We start from the raw sequence: 25515 nt of genomic DNA on the forward strand, positions 1-25515 counted from the left end.
CTCTAGTTATAACACATGGTGAAAAGAATCAAATTTGGAATGTGATCATATATACTGTTGTACATCAGACAATATGTACACTGTTTCATATTGCATGACATTCATAGCATATTCATAGAAAAGTCAAACTAAATGATGGCTTAAAAACTGTTATCACTGAAATTTGCTCACTATGATTTAAAGTGTTGATATTGACTGAGTTAATATTTTCATTGTGTAAAAATACTGTATATAGTAGAAACCCTTCAGCATCTTCCACATTCAAATAAATGAAAGTTACAGTTTGGTATTTGGTGTTCAACATCTTAAATTAAACGGCCGATTCTTTCTGGCCTTCGGAAGGAAAAACAAATCATGAATATGCTCAATCTGGTTTGACTAGAACGTTTCTCTCTTGAAGACCTTGCTTCTGAAATCAGAGACTAAACCTCTACCTCGGCTGAGGTGCGGCTGGGAACACTAAAACATCTGAACACACTTAAAAAGGTGGAAAGTCCATAGCCATTCTACACACTTTCATTTATTGTCTGGACAATTAAAGTACAAATAATTCAAACACAACAAGGTTATGAAAAAAACATTTACAATACTTTCCCTCAGAAATGATCTAAACTAGCAAGGTTAACATGAAGTCATTCATTATAACTAAAGTATACAACTGCCTGGTCCTAAGAAAGATTTTTTAAATTATTATTATTATTCAGATAGTAAAACACATCGTAGAGAAAAGATTCTGACATGCCTTCCCCACTAATGCTTAGCAAATGCATCAAAACTTTCCCAGCAAACTGCGCTCATTCATAGCAGATGATGTATAAAGGTTTCCCTGAACATTGAATGAGTGTTCCTTTAAACTAAAATCTAACATTGTTAAAGTAAAAAACTGATAAAATTATGATGCAGCCTTTGCTTTTAGTTATTTGTCTACTACAAAAGTTTGCCTCTTCAGTGTGAAAAAACAATACTTAGTCTACATGCAGTTAGTGGGTATAGCATGGAAAAAATGCACAAAATAAGCACAAGTTATAAATAACCATAACGTTTTATTACCATTAAGACTAAACTTGTATTGAAAAGATTTTATATAACAAGACAAGAAAAGCAATAGCAAATTTAACTATCAACTAGATTATGCATAGCGAGTAACTGTTTCTAGTACTCAGGGAAGAGCATGACCCTTTTTTGTTTTAAATATATAACCGTACAAAGCACAAACATACTAAAATGATCAGTGCACTGGACATGGGAGAGCACCCCCTCAGTCATTTTGTTCCCTTAGCTCTGTTTTCCCCAATCTGAATTACATTAAAATAAAGACCCAGTTGTTTTCTTTTCTACTGTGCAGTAAGAAAAAATATTCACAACAAACATGACAATATATCAAACAATATTTCTACACAAGTTACCTTGATACCTCTGTCACTTAAGTATCATAAGAAAACATTTTAAGACATATACAAACAAAACTAGCAAAGTGTTACAACTTATAATAAATTAACCAAAAGAAAAAATAACTTTATATATATATATATTTATATTATATATACACATACACACACAACAAAATGACACAATAATATGCTTCTTCCCATAGTTTAAGTAAACAAATAAGTAGACTAGCCAAACTAGCTATATTTGATTTTGGCCATATGCATCACATCGGCAATTAAATAAATAAGTGTTTCAAGCAACATAAACAGTGTTCCAAATGTGCCAACACAGCCCAATTATATTAGCTTGGGCTATAAAGTGAATTTGAAAATTCTTAACAAATTTAAAGCAAATGTATTTTTTTCTAAACACATTACATTTAACTATGATACTAAGATATGTAAATAATTTTGTAGCACCTACTGCTCAAACCAAGGAAGTTTTTGATCAAAAAATTAATTTTTTTAACTTTTGTTCTGCTGATATCCCATACTGATGACTTAAAGAAAAACCGTCTTGCAACTCATCTCCTTGCTTTTGGGTTTTGACTGTGGGTAACTGCGTGCCTGGGAAGAACACTCTCCCGTACTGTATTTAATATTTTTATTACATGCTATGAAAAGATACGAAGATCATCTGTTTGTAGCCCATCCTTCAAAAAACAATCTACTAATCCAGTTTAAAACACACATCTTGATCTCTAAAAAGTTACCAGTGCAGTATGAACATGACAAAGTTGTCAATTTCCCCTAAATTAGCCAGTCAAAATATTTTTTCTCAAATCCAGATTCTCTTGTAAAAATTCTTTATATTTTATAAAAATAGATTTTTCTTGAAACCCATTTTCAGCAAAGAGACCACCTCTTTGGCAACATTGTTAATGTTATTTAAATTGTTATGTCATCAGGTATCCCCCGTTACCCCATTCCCTAACAGAAGACTGTTTAGTTCACATGATACAAAAGAAAAAAGGAAAAATAAAAAAAGTTGCAAAATTATGTTCTTCTTTTTGCAATTTTTATTGTTCCTCTTTAATTTGTGTGGGGGGTTTACCAATCTGATTCAATCAATGTTTTGAAAAAACAGAAAAGAAAACAAAAATCTTTTTTTTCTCGCTTTTAATCCCATTAGTTCGTAAAAATTGTTTTTTGTTTTATTATTTTTTCAAATGAGTGAATGGTCATCTTAAAAAGACCCACCTTCAAGGAAGGTAGTAAAACTAGCTGGCCGGGTAAAAATCCCTGCACATTGTTATCTATGTATATTATATTCAACAACGACAGCTATGAAAGAACATTCAATGCATCAAAGGTTTTTTTTTTCTAAGCATTATAAAATCCTTTCCTGTTCCTCACAGGATATCCAATGTTTTAATACTTAGGCAACACTGGCTTATAAAGTCCATGGTTGAATATAAGCCTTGAAGAGTTTTTTTTTTGTTTTGTTTTGTTCGTATATATATTTATATATATATATTTTAGTAAGTAAGGATATGAAATTCAGGATTTGTGGGTTTTATTGGTTTTAAAGGAAACTTGCAATACTCTGTCTCCTAAACGGTATCCATTAAGGCTGGCAATCGCCATGGCAGCTTCGTCGTAGTTGGTCATGGTGACAAAGCCAAATCCCTTGCACTTGTTGGTGTTGAAATCACGGATCACCTTGACATTATTGACCGCTCCAAAGGGACCAAACAACTGCCACAGCACGCTCTCATCCGAGTCGGGAGACAAGTTGTAGACGAAGATGCACCATCCAGTCCCGGTGTGACCAGGGATATTCATTCCCACAAGGCTCGTCATACCATCAATTGTGATCGGAGAAAACCTACCGAGCAAAAAGAGGGGTCTATTCTAAATACATCTCTTGGCACGAGCTATAGGGGTCCAAGACTTTAAAGTAAATAAGCCAATGGTACTGAAGGTTCTGGATCCTGTCCCTGGAAGATGACCACAGAGCCACCCTTGCTCTCTAACTCCTGCTGAAGCGGAGGGGAGCTGTGCTAAATAGAATCGCCAAATCTGGGCATAAATGCATCTCCCTCCGAGGATAAGCCCTGCTTAGATGTGTACAAAGACCTCAGAAAAGAAATGCTCAAGGACAATCTGAGTCAGAGAGGGCCTGCACACACTGTGATAAACAACAGCTCGTGTAAAAAGGGCCTGTAGAAATTTGCCACTTATTTCCAGCACTAATATAAATTTCAGGACAACAGAGATCTAATGCTTCGTCTCCTACTAGTCTGCAGTGAAAAAACCCAAGCAAACTTCAAGACCTATTTTAAAGATTAATAAGAAATGCCTTTGTCAGGATTCAGCTGTAACGGTAGCTTCTTCAGATAAAAATACTATTAGAGAGATGTCCCTAAGTGGTAGATTTTCTTTCTCCACCTAACATGGTCCTTAATTGACATACACTGGGGAAAAAATCCAGGTAATAAAGAGTCCTAAAGCCAGCCACATATGAAAGAAGGTTTATGCAGCAATTGTAGAATAAGTAGAACATAAATACAATTAATGAGCACATCAACTGATACCTTCATACCGTGAGGCTTCATTTCCATGACAGGCTTTAGGTCCTTCAAAAAGTCAATGCAGGGACTGACTCCCAGAATTCAACAGACCACCCTACTGTTTTCTCCCTCGCTGTCCTTTGGGACTTTACCTTGAGTATCCAAAGAGAGCAGATAAAGCCAGGTGTTTACGAACACAGATCCATCACAGGATAACAAAGGCTGGGCAGGATCTATGGAGATCATCTGATCAGCCTCCTGCTCCAAGCAAGGCAAACTTCCCAAATGAGACCTGCTGCTCATGGCACTGCAGAGGGAAGCTTAGGAAATCTCCAAGGACAGGAACACTGCTCCTGCAGCCCCTGCTGCAGGGCTCCATTCTCACTGCAAATGAGTTTCCCTTATCCTCAAGTGGAATTTCCCCTGCTGCAGCCTGTCACTGCAGATTCTTGTCCTCCTGTGTCTGACCTCTGCAAAAAACTTGGCTTCACCTTCTTTCTAAAGCCCCTTGTAGGCAGCTGAAGGCAGCAGTCAGGGGCTAAACTCCACATTTGCCTTTCCCGAATTTCAGCGTGTTCCTGCAGCTTTCCAAGGTCTCCCCAGTGGCAGCCATGGCCAGCAGCAGTGACAGCCCCTGCTCCTCACCAATTTAGTGTCACCCGCTAATGCGAGCAGGGCGCAGAGCAGCCCATGACTCAGGTTATTAATGAAGATGTTAAGCAGTATCAGCCCTCAGGATCAACATAATTTTCCTTTCATCAGTGTGGAAAAAAAATTGACATGCTTTCTGAAGCTACACTTTGGGATATGTTTTAAAATAACAACTGCACAGAGGAAACGTCTTAAAAATCCAGTTTCACGTGTACCTTCAATATGATGAGTTTCAATACCAGAATGGAATAATAATTCCTCAGGATTTTCTGAGAGATGATTGAAGGAGCAGAGGGAGAGACTCTGTTGCTGAGCGAGCTCTTGTGCTCTCCAAAACTTTTTACACTTGTAATAATTTCCACATTTCGCAATCTGCACAATATTATGCAGTGTATATTAAATAACCATAAAGGAAACTATACACTTGATGGTTGCTCACTGTTCTGCTGACGCCTGATGGCACTTCTTATGTATATTCAGGGAAAAAGAAGACACTTGGAATATACATCTTAAGCTGAGGATCATCACTGGGGTGTAGCTGTGCTGTAAATGAGCAGTTCACAAATGCTCACAGCATCAGATCCTCAGGAAGGTTTGCAGACAGTTTATTAAAAATCCATGGCAATTTTCCAACTCAACTTCACTTTTGCAAATCCTTATCTCAACACATTTTAGTTTCTCTCCAGCACAGTGAAACCAGTGACATTATCACAACAGTTCAGCACAGAAAGCCTGGACAAGGCCATTTTCTACTGTTCCTTCCACTGTAGGTGGAAATAAGGACTGTAAATAAGGCACAGCCAGGGTTTGTACAAGCCAACAGCTGCAGCTCATTTTGAAATCTAGAAGATGGGACTTCAAGCCCATTGCTGGCCAGTGCTGAATGTGCAAGTAACATACATAAGCCAGCAAACACTGCTTTTCTGGAACGTTTAAATTGAATGTGAAGTACAACACTGAGGGACACACCATGCTCTAAGTGACGATGAAATAAAACCCACACAATGCAAAGCCATGTGTGTCACAAGGCTTTGCATTTTAAAGAAATGCTGCACTGGTGCAAAGGGTTAAAGTTTCCTACAGTTCACTGGAGAGCAGCTTTTCCCTGGAAACCTTTAGGAGCTACCCAGCTTTCAACTATTTATGTGCCATGAGCACAGCAGCTGCTGTAAATCCACCAAAACATGCACGAAACTGGTGCAAGTGTATTGACACAAATACAAGATCACCTATCGCATAAGAAGCTTTGCTTCTAGCAAGTGATCTGAAATTAGCCTCAATAAAACCTTCTTTCTACATCAGCATGTCTCATTTTCCATCAGTACCACACAGTTAGCATAGGGAGAGCCAATCTCCTGTTTCAGAAGCAGCTTCAGAAATTATCAGTGTGGTATTTTTTTGTGACCCTGCACCTATAAATTCAGGTTTTGCTAGTGCAGGTACAATTGCCAAGGTTTGCTAAGAGGAGATAAGAACTAATTTAAGATGCCTGCAAAATGACTTTGAACACTGCTGTGTTTTTAGAGTAACAATGCAGACAATGCTGAGAAAGCAGACGTATAACCTATAAAGGCAGGTAATTGCTCGTTTCCTCTGCTCAGGCTAAGCCTAACCTGCACCACAAACAGCCCAATTCCAGCAAAGGAGGAGCAGCAGCAGCAAAGACCCAGGGAAACCTCCCAGAACAAACCCATCCTTCTGACACTGACCTGGACAGACACTCAACTGGGAGTGTTCCCATGTTTCTGGCAAAATAGCAAGAAACAAAGTGGGAGAACCCAGGAGAAGGGTTTTTAATAAAATCAGGCAGGGGATTCTGACTCGCCGTATCCCCATCACCACTAAGGATATCCTGACACAACCAACAAGCCCATGATCAGCGCTGCTGCTGCTGCTGGGGAAAAGCTCTGGTTTGACTTTCCTCTTGTGAGCACTCAAGAGTTCAGATCTGTACCAAGTTACTGAGGGGTTAAACCCCACCTTCCTGTCTGCTGCTAGCTACTGTAAAGATATACTTACCATACCTTTTTAGAGGATGAGCTTCAAACAAAAGCTCAAGTAATTTTCAAGTGTGGTGAGCAGACCATTTCAGAAGATTTAGTAGTACTTTTTCATCTTAATCTGGACATCTTAGGGTAACATCAGGAATAAGACTACACCTTTGTTTTGCTGCAAGGATCACTTATGCTGATGTTGCCATTAAAAGAAACACTAACACATCATCTCATTTTAGCTACCAAACATACTCATGGAACAGCAGAAATGTTGACAGATCAGCTGAGCTTTCACACATGCGTGCACATACAAACACACAGCTATTTTAAACAAACAAAAAAAAAATTCAAGGACTGAAAAAAAAATTCAAAGTATTAAACCTGTAACAAAAGAAACTTTGGGCTGATTGAGGTGCACACAGCTGTATTTTCACGTCAAACTTATGATGTCAGATGTGGGAGAAAGATGGTCTTAACTATGAGAGACAACAGCAGCCTAATTCTGATTTTTGAGTTAAATTTTCCATTATCAGATCAGAGATTTATTAAAAAAATCAAATTAATAGTTTTGATTCTGGAAAAAGTACCACTTAGCAGAGCAACTGCAATTTCAATGCTTGTAGCTGTGGCACCTAAACCATTTGAGAAGCCCACCTGTAAATAAAAAAAGGTTGAAAAACCCCACAAAACTTGTGCGTGAGGCCTTTAAAGTAACAAAACCAACTGAAGTCCAAACTTAAAAAGAATTTGACATGCTGGTGGAAGAAAAGAAGGGATAAAAAAAATAAAGTTAGTGAATTAAAAAAAAATAAATTGTAGCACCAATCTGTGCCAACACGGACATCTGGCAATCTGTGGAATTCTAATTACCTCTTTACGCCATAGGCCATATTAAGCAAATTGTCCAGCCTGAAAAGAGAAGGAGGGTCTTTGGGTTAATGTCTCACAGATGGCAAGATCGCTCAATGGAACTATTATTAATAGTGTTCCATTTTCAAAGAAGAAACGTTCAACAAGTTTCCCACACATCTAAGGAGCCTAACAACTCCCGGCCTGCTTTGTTAAGTCTGAGGTTGTGCTTAAATTTCCACCAGAGCATTTAAAAACCTTTTTTAAACTTGTCTACAGTCTAGAGAAAAGCTTAGCCTCCAGAACTTGGTTTTAAAAAATGCACTTAGGATTTGTCTTTTTTTAATAATTCAACTTTTTTTTCATAATTCAACTGGTCACCTCATATTTACAGTTAACTTAAAAATAAAATATTAAGTCCAAAACTGCTGGAACTGGAAAATTTCTTGATAATCTGCTTTAGTAAAATACATTCTCCCCATTTTATTCTATATAGTTAGCATTAATCCCTTCATGACATGTCAATCTAAATTGAACACCAAATTTTGCAGAATATAATCTGCTTTCCATGGCAGCACAATAAAGTCCTTCTGTCCATGGAATGATTCAGTGATAACCTCAATGGACACAGCTGCATGCCAAAGACACAAAAACAAGTGTAAATTTAATGCATCCAATGACTGACTTTTTATGATCTTGAATTCATTAGCACTTTTCATCACTGACAAACTAAAATTACTTCTGAATAATTCTCTAAAGCCAGTGTGCAACTCAGTTATGCAAATATGTCCAAGTTTTCTTTCTTGAAGGCAGACTTTTTTATTTGAAAGCTAGGTTGCCTGAGAACTATTAAGTATGAAAGTAATAGGAACATCACATAATGCTAACTCTGCCTTATGCATCAGATGGAAAAAGTATATTCAGAATGCAAAGCATAAAACATCCCCAACAGCATCTGAAGACTCACACCAAAGACTAATACAAGGGCTCTTTATACTAAGAGCAGATATCTCAGGCTAATAAATTTAATGATACTCCTGCTGACTGGGACAGACTCAGCTTTTTTCCTGCTACCAATCCACTGTCATTAACATCAAAGTCTAAGCTGCATCAAAACTGTAGTAATATAGCAGAAAATAAAAGCATTACCCAAAACGAGAGAAAGAACAGGACAGTCACTGCTCATTTGATTACCAGAGTAACTCTATTCTGTCCTCCCTTTTTCTATGAGCCTTCATGAGATCTGATTGTACAGTACTTCAGCTGTTTTAGTAAATACAACATGACTACTGCTGTCAGCAGATTTTCCTCCTCATTCTCCAGGAAAGAATATTTAATTTTACAAACAAAATCAGGTCAGCCTACGCAACTAAAGCATATTTTCCTGCAAAGCACCTGCCCCACATTGTTGTAGCTGGTGGAACTTCAGTTCTTTTCCAGGTAATTACCTGAATCTCTGAGCCTGGTGGTGAAGTGGTCCAGGGTAGCGTCTGTTGGGAGACTGATACAGCTGTGAAAGGAGTGCCTGGCTTGTTTTCTGGCTGGGGTTATTGGCAAACTTCACAGTAATTGGTTCTGTAGCACCACTAGGCTTCTGGCCATTTAGTCCCTTTATGGCTTCTTCTGCCTCTATTCTCTTATCAAAACGGATAAATCCCACACCTCGAGAAACCCCTGGGAAGTAAAAACATGTGAAGAGATGAATATTCGTAGGAACAGCCTCATTTATGCAACGAACAAACCGAACGTTGGGCTCGACTTCACACAATAGGTGGTTTGCAAATTAAGGAAAGTCCTGTAAAGAAAAATTCTCTTCCTAATCCCAATGATTTTAAGTAAACAATATTTTGTATTTTGACAGTCCCTCATTAAAGAGGCAGCAGTTATACCTCCAGTTACATTTATAAGGAAACAAGGCACTGCAATTTACACTAGAAGTCAAAAAAAAACCAGCTACAGACATATACAATTTTGCCATTTCCAAAAAAACCCATGCACTTATCAAGAAAAGTTCTCTTTTAACCTGTGACTTGATCAACCAGAATCCGTGAGGTGATGATGCGCCCATATTGTGAGAATAACTGCTCTAATTCTTTCTGGGTCATGGTTTTGGGAAGGCCGCTGACATACAAGTTCGCATCCCGGATGGAGGCTGAACTTGGACGGGCATATGACACCTACGGAGAGAAAAGGAGAGGAGTGTTAGCGAGCTACAGCCACCCTTGGCATTTCGGACAAATAACGTTCTGTTCTTTTACAAGACATAACCCTGCAGTTCAGACAGGACCTGTTCTGTGAAACCAGCAGAGCCAGGAAAGGCTGGAGGAACAAAGCAAGAGCTGCAGAGACCTTAAAACAGACACAAGGGTTCTGAAGTGCAGTGATAAAATCCCCACTGTTCAGAGGTGGATTCATGTGCACCTTCCCACGCACGGCTCTGTAAGTTTGCCCCCACGGCTGTGGGTGTGTGGATGATTTGCCGTAGCCAGCCCCGCACGCTCAAGTTCCCGCATGTTTTTCTTTTTTCCCCTCCAAGTGTCTGAAACAGATCAGGTTATTTGCGGAATGATCTTTTGTGCTCTCTCTCTTTGTGTTTGCATCCTGAGCTGGCAAGATCTGTTCTGGATGAACAGTAAAGTACTGGTGAAATTAGACTAAACGAACATCTGCTCAGGGAGCTGTAGACTGACACTCATTGTCGGATCTGCAATTTATCACGAGAAGTTCCCTTGCATTTTAAAGCCCAGAACCAGACCATAAAATATTATGACCAAGCAAACAAGAAAATCTAGCTGTGGCATTGCATGTGTGCTGTTGGAAAATTACTAATTCAAGCCTCTTAACTGCTCTTCTACCTATGAATCAGATTTATAATTATAATAGGTGCATAAAAAGCCTTCTGCACTTTTAAAATAATATATACATTTAGAATAAACACATTTAACATAATAAAAACACTTCCTGGATAAAGCCTGATGGCAAATACTCAGCACAGATCATGAATTACTTTGCAGCACATCTGAAAAAGCATTGGAACCCAAGCTGAATATTCTGCACTTCATTTTGATTTATTTCAATATAAACACATCAGTACTCTCCTGCATTATGTCTTAAAATGTGTCTAGGAAGGAAGTGGGGGGGTTCCCATCACGAATACAATACATTCAGCAATTGTCTTCCCCTCTTCCCAAGCCTCAGCCTGAACACAGATGATGTCAAATGGATGTCTATGTGTTTTATGTGTCAAAGAGTTGTCTTGATGCGCTCCACACCTAAAAATAGATGTTGACTCAACAGAGAAAATTATGTTAATGACTAATATTTGCTTCCACAATCTCCTCTGCATAATAGCAGACAAACTCTAAAGATTCTAGATTTTAAGGTTTTTGGCAATTTCTTCATAACTTACATGTTTGTCCATAACCTTTTAAATCTAACATTTACAGAGAAGGCTGAGGAGAGGAGGTGGAAAATTCAGGGAAAGAAATATGAAATAGAGGTTAGATAAAACATTTGCATCAATGGAGGCAAACTCACGCACACAGCACAAAGGCTCAAGCAGACATGAGGAGCAGAGAAACCCTCAGGGGCTGAAAGGAAGAAGGATATTGGGGTAGAAAATATTTTGTGCCACAGACCACGAGCTCCTGATAGGGTGCAGCATTTCCAACACTTCCCTGCAGGTCCTGAATGCCCCCTCTGATGGACCCAGGACCAAAACACACATGGATGGCACCACTTGGCTTTTATATAACAAGGCTCAATCCAGACCCTAGGGGACACCAGGGATAATCACACAGTGCTTTCACCTACAGCTTGGTTTGGTGCTGGGGCCTTTGTAAAAGCAGACTCTCCCTCCCCACTCTGCAAATGCCTCACCTTGAGAGGGCACTGTAAGAGTTCAGGCATCTACAGTTTAACCTACTTTAGGAAGAACAGCTTAAAAAACATTTAAGAGCCTCTCTGGAGTGAGGGTAGGGATCTTACCTATTCCTCAAAACTGAGAGCAGCAAAATGAATAAAGTTCCTGGGCAAACAGCCAGGGGTTTCCTTTGGGTTTCTCACTCTGGCACATTCATTAACCAAATGCCACATTACAGGGAAGATGAAAAGTATTGGGATATGCAAAAAACACTACTTCCCAGAGCAATGAGTGCCTGACATTTTTATATATATATATACACACTTCTACTTACAGAAGGCTCTCTGCTCTCACGGGCCTTGCAGGCAGGCAGAGGAAGGAGAGGCTGCTCACACTCCCAACCCTCCACTCACAGCACATGTGAACACCTATTGCTGCTCAGGTCTAGTTTTTATTTCCTCCTGCAATCAAACATTCAGGCTGCAGGGGAGCCTGAGCCAAAGAAAGAAGCTGCCAAAAGCAACTCAGCCGTCTTTAATATCAAGGAGAAAAGGTTGCGGAGCTGAATGGACTCAAGGCTAGTAATGTCAATTATTTATCTGCTTTTGAATCTTTTTCATCTTCCCTCTGAGGTCAGCCAATGACAAATCGATCGGTTAGAGTGTGCCATCCTGCTTTCAAGCTATTATTCAGTTAGTGCTGAGGACGGGATGTCTTCCCATGTGTGAGCTATCAAAGGAAGAAATCGCCCACCCTGACCCTCCATCACACCAGAACCTCCTTATGCTGTGTGAGTTAAAATGGGAGCAAAAACCAGCTCCCATTTTATCTCTGCAAACCGCAAAGTGCTGTGTGAGGACACTGCATTAATTCTTTATATTCACACTCAAAAATGATTTTTTTTCCCTTCCTTTGCTCACGGCAGTGTTAGCACCCTGTAATGAAACAGAGCGTTGAAAACAAAAGGAGTATGAATTCCTTGTGGTGGCCAGGATTCCAAATAATGAGCTAGAGAACACCAAACTACTGTTTGACCCAGGCATTTCTCAGCATTAAAATGTTTGTCCGCTCGTACAACGGTTGAAGGTCGAACCGTGGTGTTGGATTTCACTGCATAAGATCATTTAGGAGTTCTGCGGTCAAATTTGCAAGGAAGATAATAAAATATTGTACAATTCATTTAATGGCTTGCTGGCCTCAGATGTTGGTTTCTATAAATACATATATAATAACTATGAAAAACATTTAATAGGACATTTCTCATCTGACATTGAGCATTAGCCTGTGTAAGGGCTTCTCTTCATAATAAACAGCTATCTCCAGAGGCTGCACCACTGTTTCCCAACACTACTGCAGCATTAGAAGGTCCAGCATTTCCCATCTTCCATGGCAAAGCAATTTTTCTTCAGGTGCACAGAAAATATCTCCAAGTAATTATCTTTCCTATCGATTTCCTACCTGCTTTCCCATACAGAAAACTTTTTGAAGAATTACTAACCTCGAGACTCTTCAGAACATAAATTGGTCTGGCCTTCCCAAACCAGAGCCCGCAGCAAAGGCACCCAGAGGCATGAAGACATCCCATTTGTCTTCTAGAACAAGCAACAGCAGCCATTTGAACGCTGCCACTTAACCACTTTGCCGCTGCTGCCTGTAAGAGGAGCCTTCAACTCCTGAGCTAATCTTGGACTTCTCAAACATCCAAGTCCATTTCTAGAAGCCTCCTTGTAAAATTCAACTCTGGTCTGCTCTGAAGAGGAACTGCATCATCCTTTCCTGGAATGATATGCTCTGCCAGCACAGCCACCCTGCCCTGGACACATGTGAGCAGCAACCAAGCAGCGAATTCTGCAGATACCAACCTTCTCCGAGATCTGTCTTGCTCTGCCTCTACCATTCCTCACCTGGAGAATGGGAAACCATGCAGGAGCCTTGAATCAGGGTGCAGCACAGGCACCCAAGGACCACCAAGTCACCCACCCAGGGCACTTGCAGTCCCCAAGACACCTCCAGCCACAAGCAGCTAAGGGGCAGTCAGCGTTAAGTGACTCCCTGGACAGCTTTCAGAAAGTTTGTGTAACATTCAAAAATACCAGACTTCATGGTGACCTTAAAACAGAGACTCGGCTTTGTCCTTTTGTCACTCCCCAAGATCTCGGATTTCTTTTGTGATTTCTGGGGTAAGTCACTTGGCTTTTTCTGCCTTAAGTCCAGTTTAAAATGGTGACAACCCTTACCCTCACTTGTTGGCCCTTATTCCACTGGTACGGACTCAAAGAGCTTCAACACAGCTGGTCAAAAGTCTCACACATAAATAAAGCACAGTCTCACTTGTTTAATGCGCATCCAGAACTAGCAGTAAAATCATCTTAGCATCAGTGAATGGGCTATGGCAGAAAGAGATATTTCCTCACAGCCACTTCCAGACCCTCAACTGTGTCCTAATTTTGTGCAAAACTAGATTTGAGACACCCTCCTGTGAAAGCTCTGTGCTTTGTCAGAACAAGCAAACACAAAAGCCCTCTGGTTCAGAGGATGAAGACCAGAATCTGGAATACTTGCACATCTGATGCTTGCACTGCTCTGTCCTTTCTCTTTAAGCCCTTGGCTGGGGGATGGAGGGGAGTGATGATGCACTTCACTGTTGAGCGATTCAATGCCATTTTACAGAGATTAATTATAATTGCAGGTACAATGGTCTATCCCATCATTTCAGGAAAGACATCCATAGATAATAACCTAGGAACACTCTTGGATGTATCAAGAGCAAGGCTAAGAGAAATAATTGCTCTGGCTCTGTGGAGTGAAAAGGACTCACCGGCAAAACCGAGGCAGTAAAAAGAGAAATCCCGATTAAGAGAAGATGCATGAAATTAAGAGGCAGAGACTCTCTGGTGCCTGCTGAAAGAGCAGAACCGAAGCTGAACCGACAAATGTAGCACTGAAAGGTCCTCTGAGCACCAGTACCATTGCAGGCACAAAGAGTGGAGGAGGGTTTGTTAACAAGCAGTGTGAATCCCAAAGGGTTACACTGACAGAGGCTCCTGAGGAGCAAAGCAGGAGTCAACTTAGTTGAGGCTTTCCAGGTCTGCGGCATCTTTCAACTTTCTGATCCAAGACTTTGTCGTGGGGAGCAGCAGCCACAGTAGACAACCCCTCTGACTAACTCTGAGCTACCATAAAAGAGAACAAGCAGCTACTTCAATTTTAGAAGGAGATATCAAATAGCTACATCCCAATCTGCAGTTTGTGTCTGTAACGTGAATTTGCAGGAAAGGGGAAAAAAGGGGGTTCAATGCAACTACACACAAGAGACTCAAAAATGCAAATCCCTCCTTGCTGCAGTCCAACATACTCAGCTACTCCCAGCATCTTCCAATAGTCCAACCTTCCATTTCTTCCTCTTTGCAGAGCATCCAGGCTCCTCCTGTGCCTTGCCCCGATCTCTCTGTACACCCTCTCCTTACCACCCAGCCTTGCACAACATCCCATTTCTTCAGAGGGATAGGAGGCTGCAGGCAGTGCCCAGCAGGCTCGGTGGCCCTAGGGAGGCTGTGGAAGAACATGGTTGGAAAACACAGGGTTTTGGCCATGCACTGCACCAAAGGCACCCAACACCAGAGCTCTGCCACCATCACTGTCAGCAACTCAGCGCTTTCTGGCTGCCACTCAAATTGTGCTGAGCTCCCCCCACTCCTCCCCAGGAGTCTAGGATGGGGTGCAGGAGATGCAGTCTCTTCCCCAGCGCTCCCTGCTGCAATTCCTCCGCCTCCGCTGAGCACGGCTGGAAGGCAATCTTTTTGACAAATGACTTTGTAGGACAGAAAAGTCTGAGGCTGCTGTTATTTGGTTACCCTACAGTGACAGGATGGTTTGTAGTTTTGTGGACAACTACAAGAATTAACATGGACAGATTTAGAGCCTGAGTTTTGTGGAAATAGCTGGCATTTTGAGAAATGCCACAGAAACCAAGATAAATAGGAAGATCTTTCAGCAGCAATGCTACTACTTTATTTTCAGAAAAAGCAGCATTGCTTTCTCCCACAGCCTTATTTGCTGTATTTTAAACTAGGACCATCCAGACCTATTGATCAAAACAGGAGAATAAAGCAGAAATACAAAATTCCATGCTATTTATTCAATTTAACTGAAAATTAAAGTAACTAGAAAAAGCCTCTGAGCACAGAGAAATCATCTTATCCATTTGGTATTTTACCATTGGATAGATATGATGGATTTAAAAACTGGAGGTTATCAAGGGCTCAGAGAACCCAGATTCCTTCTCCCCTCTCTGGGGACATCTCCCTTTGCTCCAGCAGTGTCACAGCATGTACCTGCTCCTGAGAGAGAAGGAAGAAGCAAACCTACTTCTCAGACAACAGAGAAAAAGGAAGAGAGGGGTGCACAAGACTGCACTTCAGGGGGTCACTGGCTCTTTTTAGATTTCAAACTTCCTTTCAAAACTGTTCTGCCCTTGTTCCAATGAAGCCAGGTCACCTGAATCCCCAAGTAAATTGTAAAACACTTCCTTCACATCCTTTCAGGTGTTGTCCTTTTTTCAGGGCAAAGCAGTAGTTTAAACAATCTGTACCCCATGCATCACACATCTTATTTTCCTTCTGATATTTGATGCAACTGAATTGCCAGGCAATCTTCAAAAGCAGCAGTGACCTTTCATATGCTTTTATGGATGGGCAAATTTAATTTCTAAAAATAGATTCAATTTCTGGAATATATATTTATTTCAACACACAGTCTCTTCCCTCATTCTAAAATGTTTCGCAGAATTATGTCAAGCTTTAGCTGTAAAAATAAAGTGAAGCTTTTCTCTCTCACAAGATGATGATGCTGCTATGAAATGGCGTAAATAAAAGATGCACTATGATCAGTTGAGGAGGAACAAAATGTGTATAACCTATTACCACCAAACACAACGCTCCCTCCAATGCTTTCCCCCAACAGATATTCTGTAAATCGTCACCTCTCAACTTTGACTTGAAAGGGCATCATTGACTTAAATAAAATGCACATAAATATTTTAGCTGCTAGAGTGAAAAGGGATTATTTATCATAACAATGACAGAATAAAAAGAACATTTCTTCCGTTATTTTAGTCCACACATCAGAGCCGACTGTGCCTGGCTGTTCTGCTGATCCTGCTATTAAGCCAGTTCCTCCTGTGACTGCATGGCTGTTTTGCAAGGCATCAGGGGAGAGAGAGAACATTAAGCTGCCACAAAAATGTTACAGAAGTGAAAAGGACAGCATCTTGGGCCACATGCATAAAATACATATATTATTTTTAAAGAGGAATTTAGCCTTGTGGGCTCAAAAAAGGAGTGCAAATACAACTCCCCAGAGCCACCTTATGTTCAGTCTAGGTGCAAGGAACAGCAGAGCCCACAACACAGATAGGACAAAACCAGCAGGACCACAGTGACCTTGGCAAGCAGAAGTAATTTGCCACTGTAAAAGGGCTTTCACAGATTACTCATTTCAACTTTCTTTCAATCAAAACAGCTTCCAAAAGACAGCCAGAGAAATTCTACCTGGAGGACTGCAGCTACCCACCACACATGAATAGGGGCCAAGGTTCAGCCCATCCATCAATAAGATATTTACAGATTGATTCTGAAGCAAAAAACCCAGCCACGTTCATGAAGAAAGCAGAACAAAGTAATGTTCAGTACTTTTTCAGCTCCATGTTGTTCTACTAAATGTTTTTTGGTCTACAAAACTATATGTCACCAAATTCCTTTCTAGATGTTCTCTTGAGAGAGGTTTTTTAATGCACCAATGGTGCATTTTTAGTAACTGTAAAGGGCATCTGTAGCTAAAGTAATTGGGTCTGATAATTAAATATAGTATTTCCACAAGTTTAAATACTTCAGCCTTACAAAGAACGACAGTGAGAGGCTGGAAATCAGCATATGGGGGAAATGGGCAAGCAAGGAGGTTCAGCAGTGCTGAGTACTGTCCCACACCCCCTTGAAACCAGAGCTATCTCCAGCGACAGAAATGCCACTGGCAGCACTGAATACACCTGATTTATCCCTCAGCATGAACACAGGGAAAGCTCCATCCCACTGCAGAGTACTAGGGAAAGCAGACCTAATTTATCAGGATTTCCAGAAGTACCACATAATTAAAAATATAAAAAAAACCAAGGGGGTAAAGGTAAGGTAATCACATGGATTCTACAATGAAAAATTGGGTTGGAGACTACTGATTAGATGTCCCTAGGGCCAAAACTTTTGCTGTTGGGATAGAAGGCTCCCTTGGGCTGGTTTTAGGCAACTGCATAAACACAACTTCAATTTAAAAACCCCAAACTCCATGCTTTCTCCCAGTCACAGAAGAACTTATGCACCCCTGTGCATATAGATTAGATCAATTGCTTTGCTTATTATTAAATTTTAACAACTTTCAAGAGCCACCCCCCAAAAATATCCTTTTATTTTATGCTTGTCTATGAGCTATTAATATACATGCAAATGCCAAAACAAACAAGCCACTGAATTTCTAAAATTAAAAAACATACCACAAATAAGATTTTGCATAGGAAGTTCACAGATAACAAAGGTCTTGCTACAGATGATAAATGTGTAATGGTTTAATTTTGCGTGTGAGAAATGTATAATAATTGGTGTGGACTGCAGTTTCTGGAGCCTTTTACCACATGAGTTTCCTGTAACCTTGAAATATTATGAATGTATATAGCATTGCTCTGGTTCACAAAGAAGAAAAACACAGGCAAAGCAACAAAGGTACTTAGGGACAAGAAATGCAGTTCTTTCCTACGGCTGAATAATGTTCAAAATATACATCTGCTGCATGAAAAACTGATCTAGATTTTTCAAGTTCTACTGAGTTGTTAATAGGTATTTTCAAAATATTTTTTCCCTGGTAATGTGCCTTAAAAGCAATCTGGAGAGCAACTTTTCACTCTAAGTGGAAACTGCTGAGTCCAAGCCTGCATTTCCACCTGCAGCAGTTGATAAGATGGTAGATTTTGCTGCCTTGCCTTACATATTCCTGTAAGTGTTTCCATTAGCTCTACAAAACCATGCTGTGAGCATTTTGATGCATGGCCCACATGCCTATCTGTGGGATGGAATCTGGATGGTCTGAGGGAGGTTTGGAAGCAGCCTTTTCTATGAAATCCATGCAGCTGCTCCACCACTTTCATAACCCTCAGCTCAGCACTTCTGCTCTTCACTGATCAAACATCTAAGGATTGTTTCAAGCAAGTTTTTCCCCTGAAGTACCCCAGAATCCAATAAATAATTTTGCTTCAAGGAATACCACTTTGTCTAAACCATAATCTTTAGCCAGACTGCCAAAACCTACAGTACCGACCACATTACACTGTATTTTTTTTGCAAGATACAACATCACTGACATTACTTGTACCAATAGTCAGTACAGTAAAAAATTTATTTTTATATTAACATATTAGCTTTGAAATACAAACTAACTACAGAAGAAAAATTAAGAAAATGGTGCAAATCAAAAGCCAGCATTCAAAACAATGATCAAAGCAGTTTGAGATAATTTGAATCTGATCTGCTGTTTGCTCTTCCTCAATTTTTTGATTTACATCCCTTAAGCTGTATTATTTGTCAGAATTTGGGATGTGGAAATCTTCCGTAAGCTGTTCCAGAACAGCTTTATCAGCCATGCAGCAAAAACTGTGACAGTGTAGAAGCTTGCTTTTCTTGTGAGACCACTTAAGAAGGTCATTGAATAACTAATGGTCTATTACAAACAATGAAATAAGAGACTTCGGTGGGAAGCCTCCAGCTTTTAAAAGAATAAATCAAATTAAGGATGTGGAAATTGAGAAAAATTTTTTTTTTGAGAATGACATATTCTAACTTGTGAGAAACATGCTTTCAACACCTGATAATGACAGGAGTGTCACTAAAGGAGAACTCTGTGACAAAGTATTTCCCATTAAAACATAAGAAAACACGTAACTTGTGAATACACCATCACCTACTTCCCCTGTTTATGGATAATGGTATCACTCTGGCTGTTCTATTCTACATTTAAGCCTCACTGTCACACTTTAAAGAGCTTCCTGTTACTTTCCCCTCTCTTTAACAATAGCAGCAATTTCAGAGAAGAGAGATTTCATCTTCTGCATGTCTCCCCATTGTTCCAAGGAGGAGCTCATTAACCCCCGTACAATGGAGAATAAAATAGTGATGAAATTGCCAGAAACAGTTCCAACTACTTTCTCCCATTCCTGAATTGAGCAAAAAGCATTTTATATTGTCTTACCTTTATGGTTTTGGTCTGGAGTCTGAGTCCATTTAAAGTGTTAATGGCTTTCTCTGCATCCTTTGGATCAATGTAGTTAACGAATCCATACCCTAAACTCTGCCCTGTTGAAACACAAGAAATAAAGAAAAAGGACTTAGTATTTTTCAGCACAGGAACAACTTCCAAGAGTGGAAGCACAATTTTCTTACACTGTTCATTTCATCCCTGCTTTCCCTTACAGTCTTCTATGCTGTTTTTCACCATTTCTTTATCTCCTTAATACAGGGGGAGCCATCATAACATTAAACTGCTGCTCTGAAGATCCTTCTGTAAGAACAAGAAGCAGCAACTCCTCACCCTGCCTTCCCCAGGAGTTTACTGCAAAGCATGTATGAGGCTTGACAGCAACAGAACTCCGTAATAGTTTTGTGCTGAGCTCCTAATAAATATAACTGGCTGACCTGCCAGTAACAAGGCCACCTCTTAAAATTAAATAAACACACACATATAATTTTGCTGCTGTTTATAAACATGTATTGAAGTATTTAAACTGAGAAATCAGGAAACTGCATTTTAACACTAACCTTGAACAAGCTGAGGAACAGAAAACCACCTTTACATGCAGCCAGTAAATAGGAGAAGGGCCAGCCCAAATTGCAGCCGGGTGAGGGACCGCATTAGAGCTCCCCTCGGAGCATTCGAGATGACAGCAAACCCAAACAGTGCAACAACTGCTGCTGTGCACGGGATGGCAGGAGGCCACCGCAGCAGCCAAAAGCCTTTCAACAGCTCCTGCCTGCCCAGCCAGACCCGTGTGTGTGTCTGCAGCAGGAACAGACCCGGTTAATAACTGGGCTAAGTGACACGGGGCTGGAGAGGCCATGCTGTGGGCACTGCAGGGATCACAGACACACACAGGGCTGGGAGAACCCGCTCCACATGGATCTCTTCCCAATTCCCAAGCAGCAGCTTTGCAGCACCAATTCTATTAATGCAACGTGACAGACAGCCGCTTCCAGATCCCTTCCTTCCAGCATCCTACTGAACTTATTTTGCATGTTTGGAAAACACAGTTTTTTGGGTTTTATTTAAGGCACATGAACACAAACACGCACAAATAATTACATTTCGAGAATCACTAAGCCCAAGCAGGCAGGTGAACCATCCTGTCAGGCTCCCTCTCATACACTCTTCTGCATATCTGGAGCACAGCAAGCCAAAAAACCACCTGTCCCTCGGCACCGATGTGCAGGGGATCAAAATGCTCCTGCTCACAGGCAGTGAGAAAGGAAACGTGTGAAAATCCCTCCCCAGGAGAGGAGCAGCATTTGTGGAGATTTCTAGCCACGGGAGCAGCAAGCAGCGACGCAGCTCCTGCTCACCAGGAGGAAGGGGAGGTTGGGAAGGCAGCTGCACACCAAGTGCCTTGATGTCCCCTGGAGGCACAGATCCTGCCTCCCAGCACAAAGCTTTGTTTCTTTGTCTCCTGGACTACAAAAAAGCATCTGTGTGTTTCTCAAAGTCAGACGCCACCAAAAATACAGCGTTTGCTGTAACACAAATACAGGGAGCGCTTCTGTCTTACGAAATCAGATCAAAGCCCTAAAAGCTGCTAACTATGCAATGGAAGACTTGAAAAATCCATGGAAACACTGCAGTTCATGCCTGAAATGCCCACATGCAGGCGAAGGAGAAGAAATGGCTGTTTTAACATACAATACAGCCAGGGAGCAACTCCATCCCATCAATTTAACTTCAGAAAAAAGTATAAAAACATACTCGCTCTTCCTGGAGAGCTGAACTAATCTCAGCAAAAATATTCTTACCCAAGTTACATGACATTAACCAAGAATGACCTGAAGTCTGGCAGAGCATAAAGCCTGGAGCAAAAATACTGTAAAGATACTTTCCCTGCCATGCCTTCTTCTGCTTGCCTACCTGAGGTATTTTATATAGCCCCAATCCCTGTGCCTCTGAACATATAAAATCTTTGATGCATTTAATCCTAAACAATCCTAGGGAGAGGAAAGCCATTCCCTAGGAAACAAACATCTTTTTATGGGGGGAAGAAGACTCAAGGATCAGAGCTTGGATAACCTGTGTTTGTATGCTTTCCCTGTTAATCATTTCTGGACTTCAGAGGTAGATGGAGAGCAGGAGCAGCTGATGTGAGACTGGGATTTATGGCCGATGTCTGATCCTCAGCTTCCACATCCAGCCACTGCTACTCTCAAGGCACATGGACTGACCAACCTCTACAATGTATACACTGCTTTTCAACAAGCTCCCATAGAGACATTCTCACTTCTGTAAGTACTTACACAAGAGACCTTGGACTGCAAACCCACAGACTACACTAGCAGTAGGAAAGGGAAATAAATGGCAATACAAGAAAATAATGAGATCACAATTACACAACATTTTTTTGAGTCCTCCAGTAACATTCAAGTTATTTAGGTACCATCATCTCTCATTCTCACTACCAAGTGGCAATGGATAAATAAATTTTCTCCAAGGTGAAGGATAACAAAGACCAAAACGAATAAGGTTGGTCTTGTCTGCAAGCAGGACTGCAGAACCTGGCTTAATGAAAACTATTACACTGTCATACCATTTTCCTTTCAAATAACAGGTCTGCAGAAACACAGTTTCCTCTTGTTAGTGTATATACTCCTGGACATAAGAAATGTATGAAATTTGTAACAGGATTGCAGGCCTGTTGCTCAGAAGCATTTGGTTATGAATTCATATCCCACTGATTGCTATATTAGCTGTACTGTACTCTCTCAAAAAAGGGTGAATGCTCAGAATTTTGAGCACTGAATTTCTGTTAATTCAATGAGTATCCCTTTTATGTTAAAAACTCTCAAACTCCACACCCTTCACAGCCCATTGAAAGCTCGGTGCAGTTGTTTCCATCAGCAAATTCTTTCTGCTGCATCCTGGCATAGACCTCACTGTACCAGTGAAATGGAAGGGAAAAAAACCTTCCCATTAAGAGCTTTCCACTTCAGGGGTGTATTTGATTTGGTTGTTTTGTGTTTTCCACCATCTCACCTAAATATTATCATGTGTTTGAAAATTGACAAAAATGCCCCAGTCTCAAAAAATTGAAAATAAAAAGTCAGATTGGTTTTTTGTCTGTGAAAAGCTTTATGATGACTGTGGCAAACATCATAAAGTTTTACTGTGCTAAACATTCACAGTTTAGAAGCAAAAAAATTTATATGTGCAGCTAAACATGAGTTTCAAATTCCTCTCAAGAGCAATGTACCTTAAGTCAGAAAAAAACAGACTCCAGATATGAAAGAGCTAAAAACTGTTACAGGTGAAGAAAGGAAAGGATTTCTTCCAAAATACAGTAAACAGTATGAACTTCCTTATTTTCTTCATCATGTGCTCTTCCTGCATGTACTCCAAAAGGGTAACACTTCTTTGGACACAATCTGGCAACACAAAGCAAGCAGCTGGACCTCTCAGTGGGATCCCACACAGACACTGTAGTTCATTCCCATGCTACACTTCCCAGGAACAGCACCGTAAATAGTAAATATTTTCTGTGATTTGGAATCCAATAGTTCATCACATGCTGTGATTCAGTAGGTCAGGCAAGAGATATTTCTAGATGATCCTAAAACAACACCTTGTTATCTTGCTATTCCCACTGCTCTTTCTGAATGTTTTCTCTAACAGCAGAACATGTAGAGTGGACCTCCCAGAATCTGGTAAGGAATAGGTCTAAAAATGAGCAGTAACAGGGTTAGAACTTAAAGGACTTGACAGTCTTAAAAAAAAAAAAAAACAACAAAAAAAAAACAGGCAAAGCCAAACCCAAACTGAAATTTACATGTTTTGCATTTGAGAAAGTTCAATTTCAGAGCTGAAAACTACACTTAAAACAAGTCATGAGAAAGAACAAAAAACCAATTCATTCTGTATAATTTTTATCCATACATCCAAAAACCAGCAACTGTGAAAACGGCAGTGTCAAAGACCTGCACCTTCCTTTATTTCCTCTGTAAGCCAGTCTGCATTGGCCAATTCCATATTTATATAAAGGGTTAAAGGGAAAACACACAGAAAAACCCCTTTGAGTTAGAAATGTCATAGAAACCCAATTAAAAAAAAAGGCATAAAACCACTGTGGCTAGTAAAGATTGGAATAAAAAAATAAATTTTTTTTTTTAGGTTACAGAAAAAAAGATCCCTTAACACACTCATCCTGACTCACCAGGAGATAGTAACAGTACAGCGGCAAGAGGCATTATGTACACCTGAAGAAGTCTGTGAAGATATATCCAGGTGACTGCTAAACAGGAGCTCCTAAAGTTATGTATGTTTAAATGAAATTACTGGATTACTTGCAGAGAACAGACTCCAAAGAAAAGGGGCTAATGGCTCTCTTTTGTGATCAACAAATTCGAGAAGCCTGGAGAAAAAGTGTTTGCACTGGAATTCGAAGAGGGAGGATGGGACAGCCCAAGTACTTACAGGTCCAGCAGTCTAATGGTGAGCAAGGCAAAAACTACTGAATATTCAATACTGGACTTTTATTATTAAAGAATTAGTGAGGGGTAATAAAATCAATGTCAATCAAATTAAGTCTATGGAAAATAGATTCTGTCAAACTGAACTGACAACCTTCTTGATGAGATTACAAGTTTGACCTATAAATTTTAAGAATGCCATTAAATCAACATTGATATACTTGATCTTCTCTAAAGGACTTGATTTGGTACTGCTTATTAATTGACTAAAACAAAATTAACAGGGCACACATTAAATGGATTAAAGAAGCCAACAGATCTCTTACTGGGAATTGTGAACAGGAAATCACGAGAAAGCAGCTTTCCTACAGGTCTATCTCAGGAAACAGATCTTGGCCCTAAATTGTTTATTTCCACCAGTAAGTGGAAAAAACCCAAACTCCTTGCTTGAGAAAATTGACTGCAGAAAGACAGGAGGAGGAGAGGATAAGCACAAAGAGGACAGAGGGAAAGCACAAAGCAATTTAAGTTCCACAATAAACCACAAATACACATTTGCACAGCACAAAGATTACATCCTGACAAACCAAATTAGCTGCGCCATGCTTTAGGAATGCTGAAACGAAAGACTGACACAGGCTACACCAAGCTTGCAACATTGACACGAGTTAAAACTATTCTTGCCATACAAGTCACAGAATCAGAAATGGAAAGAAAAATTGCTGCTTCTGATCTGCCTGTGCTTTGCTGAGGAAGAGCCCAGTCCTGGTGCATATGCTCCAAGGAAGACACTGATGCCTTGGTGATGGGGCCCTGAGAACTGACAACAGCACAGGAACTCCTTCAGTTGAGATAAAGGGGTCACTCTGCCTACCCGACCAAAAGAGTTGCAACAGTAATTTGAATAAAGCTGAATCCGAACACTACTACATTAGTATTCACCTGAAGTACAAATTATTTTTCTTCTTACTAATGTCTGCCCATGGAGTTATGCATCCCAAATCCCACTGCTTGGCAAGTGAAACCAGACTAGAAACAATACAGCAAATGCTGTTTTCCTGTGGAAGCCATTTGCTCTGTGTTTTTGACATTGAAGAAGGTAACATGAATTTAAGTACCTACCAACCGTTTTGTCAGTTCTACCACCGGAAATTCTGAAGGCTTGATTTTTTTCTGAAAGCTATGCTCTAGCTCAAGCAGAAATTAATCCAGGGAACGTTTTGGCAGGATGTGTTAAGTGCTCTATAATCTCTTCTACTCTGAAGCTCTACAAATACATAGTTCCTGCTGGTTTTATGAAGAACAATCATTGCCACAAGCAAAGCGGAAGCAAACTACTTTCTCAAAGTCTATTGCAGGAAACTATTCTAAGAGCAACTTAGAGAGGAGTACAACTTTTAATTGCCCATCTGTGACCAGGTAAGTTAAAGAAATGGTTAGAAACACCCTTTTTATTTGGAA

The 25515-nt window shown here is 40.3% G+C and overlaps 1 protein-coding gene across 1 annotated transcript in view; it reads right to left on the reverse strand.

Annotated features, from left to right (window-relative positions):
• Window positions 1–1023: 1023 nt before the first annotated feature.
• The window catches only part of ELAVL4 (ELAV like RNA binding protein 4), a 59592-nt gene continuing 35100 nt past the window's right edge, over window positions 1024–25515 (reverse strand). The window contains exons 3-7 of the mRNA XM_041421443.1: window positions 19586–19689; window positions 9461–9614; window positions 8886–9111; window positions 7459–7497; window positions 1024–3258 (exon numbers count right to left, since the gene is read on the reverse strand). Coding sequence (XP_041277377.1) covers window positions 2931–3258; window positions 7459–7497; window positions 8886–9111; window positions 9461–9614; window positions 19586–19689 — 851 coding nt within the window. The 3' untranslated portion in view covers window positions 1024–2930. The remainder of the gene's footprint in view (window positions 3259–7458; window positions 7498–8885; window positions 9112–9460; window positions 9615–19585; window positions 19690–25515) is intronic.

Source organism: Onychostruthus taczanowskii, unplaced genomic scaffold (assembly GCF_017590055.1).
Source record: "Onychostruthus taczanowskii isolate IOZ18803 unplaced genomic scaffold, ASM1759005v1 scaffold7, whole genome shotgun sequence".
Taxonomy (NCBI): domain Eukaryota; kingdom Metazoa; phylum Chordata; class Aves; order Passeriformes; family Passeridae; genus Onychostruthus; species Onychostruthus taczanowskii.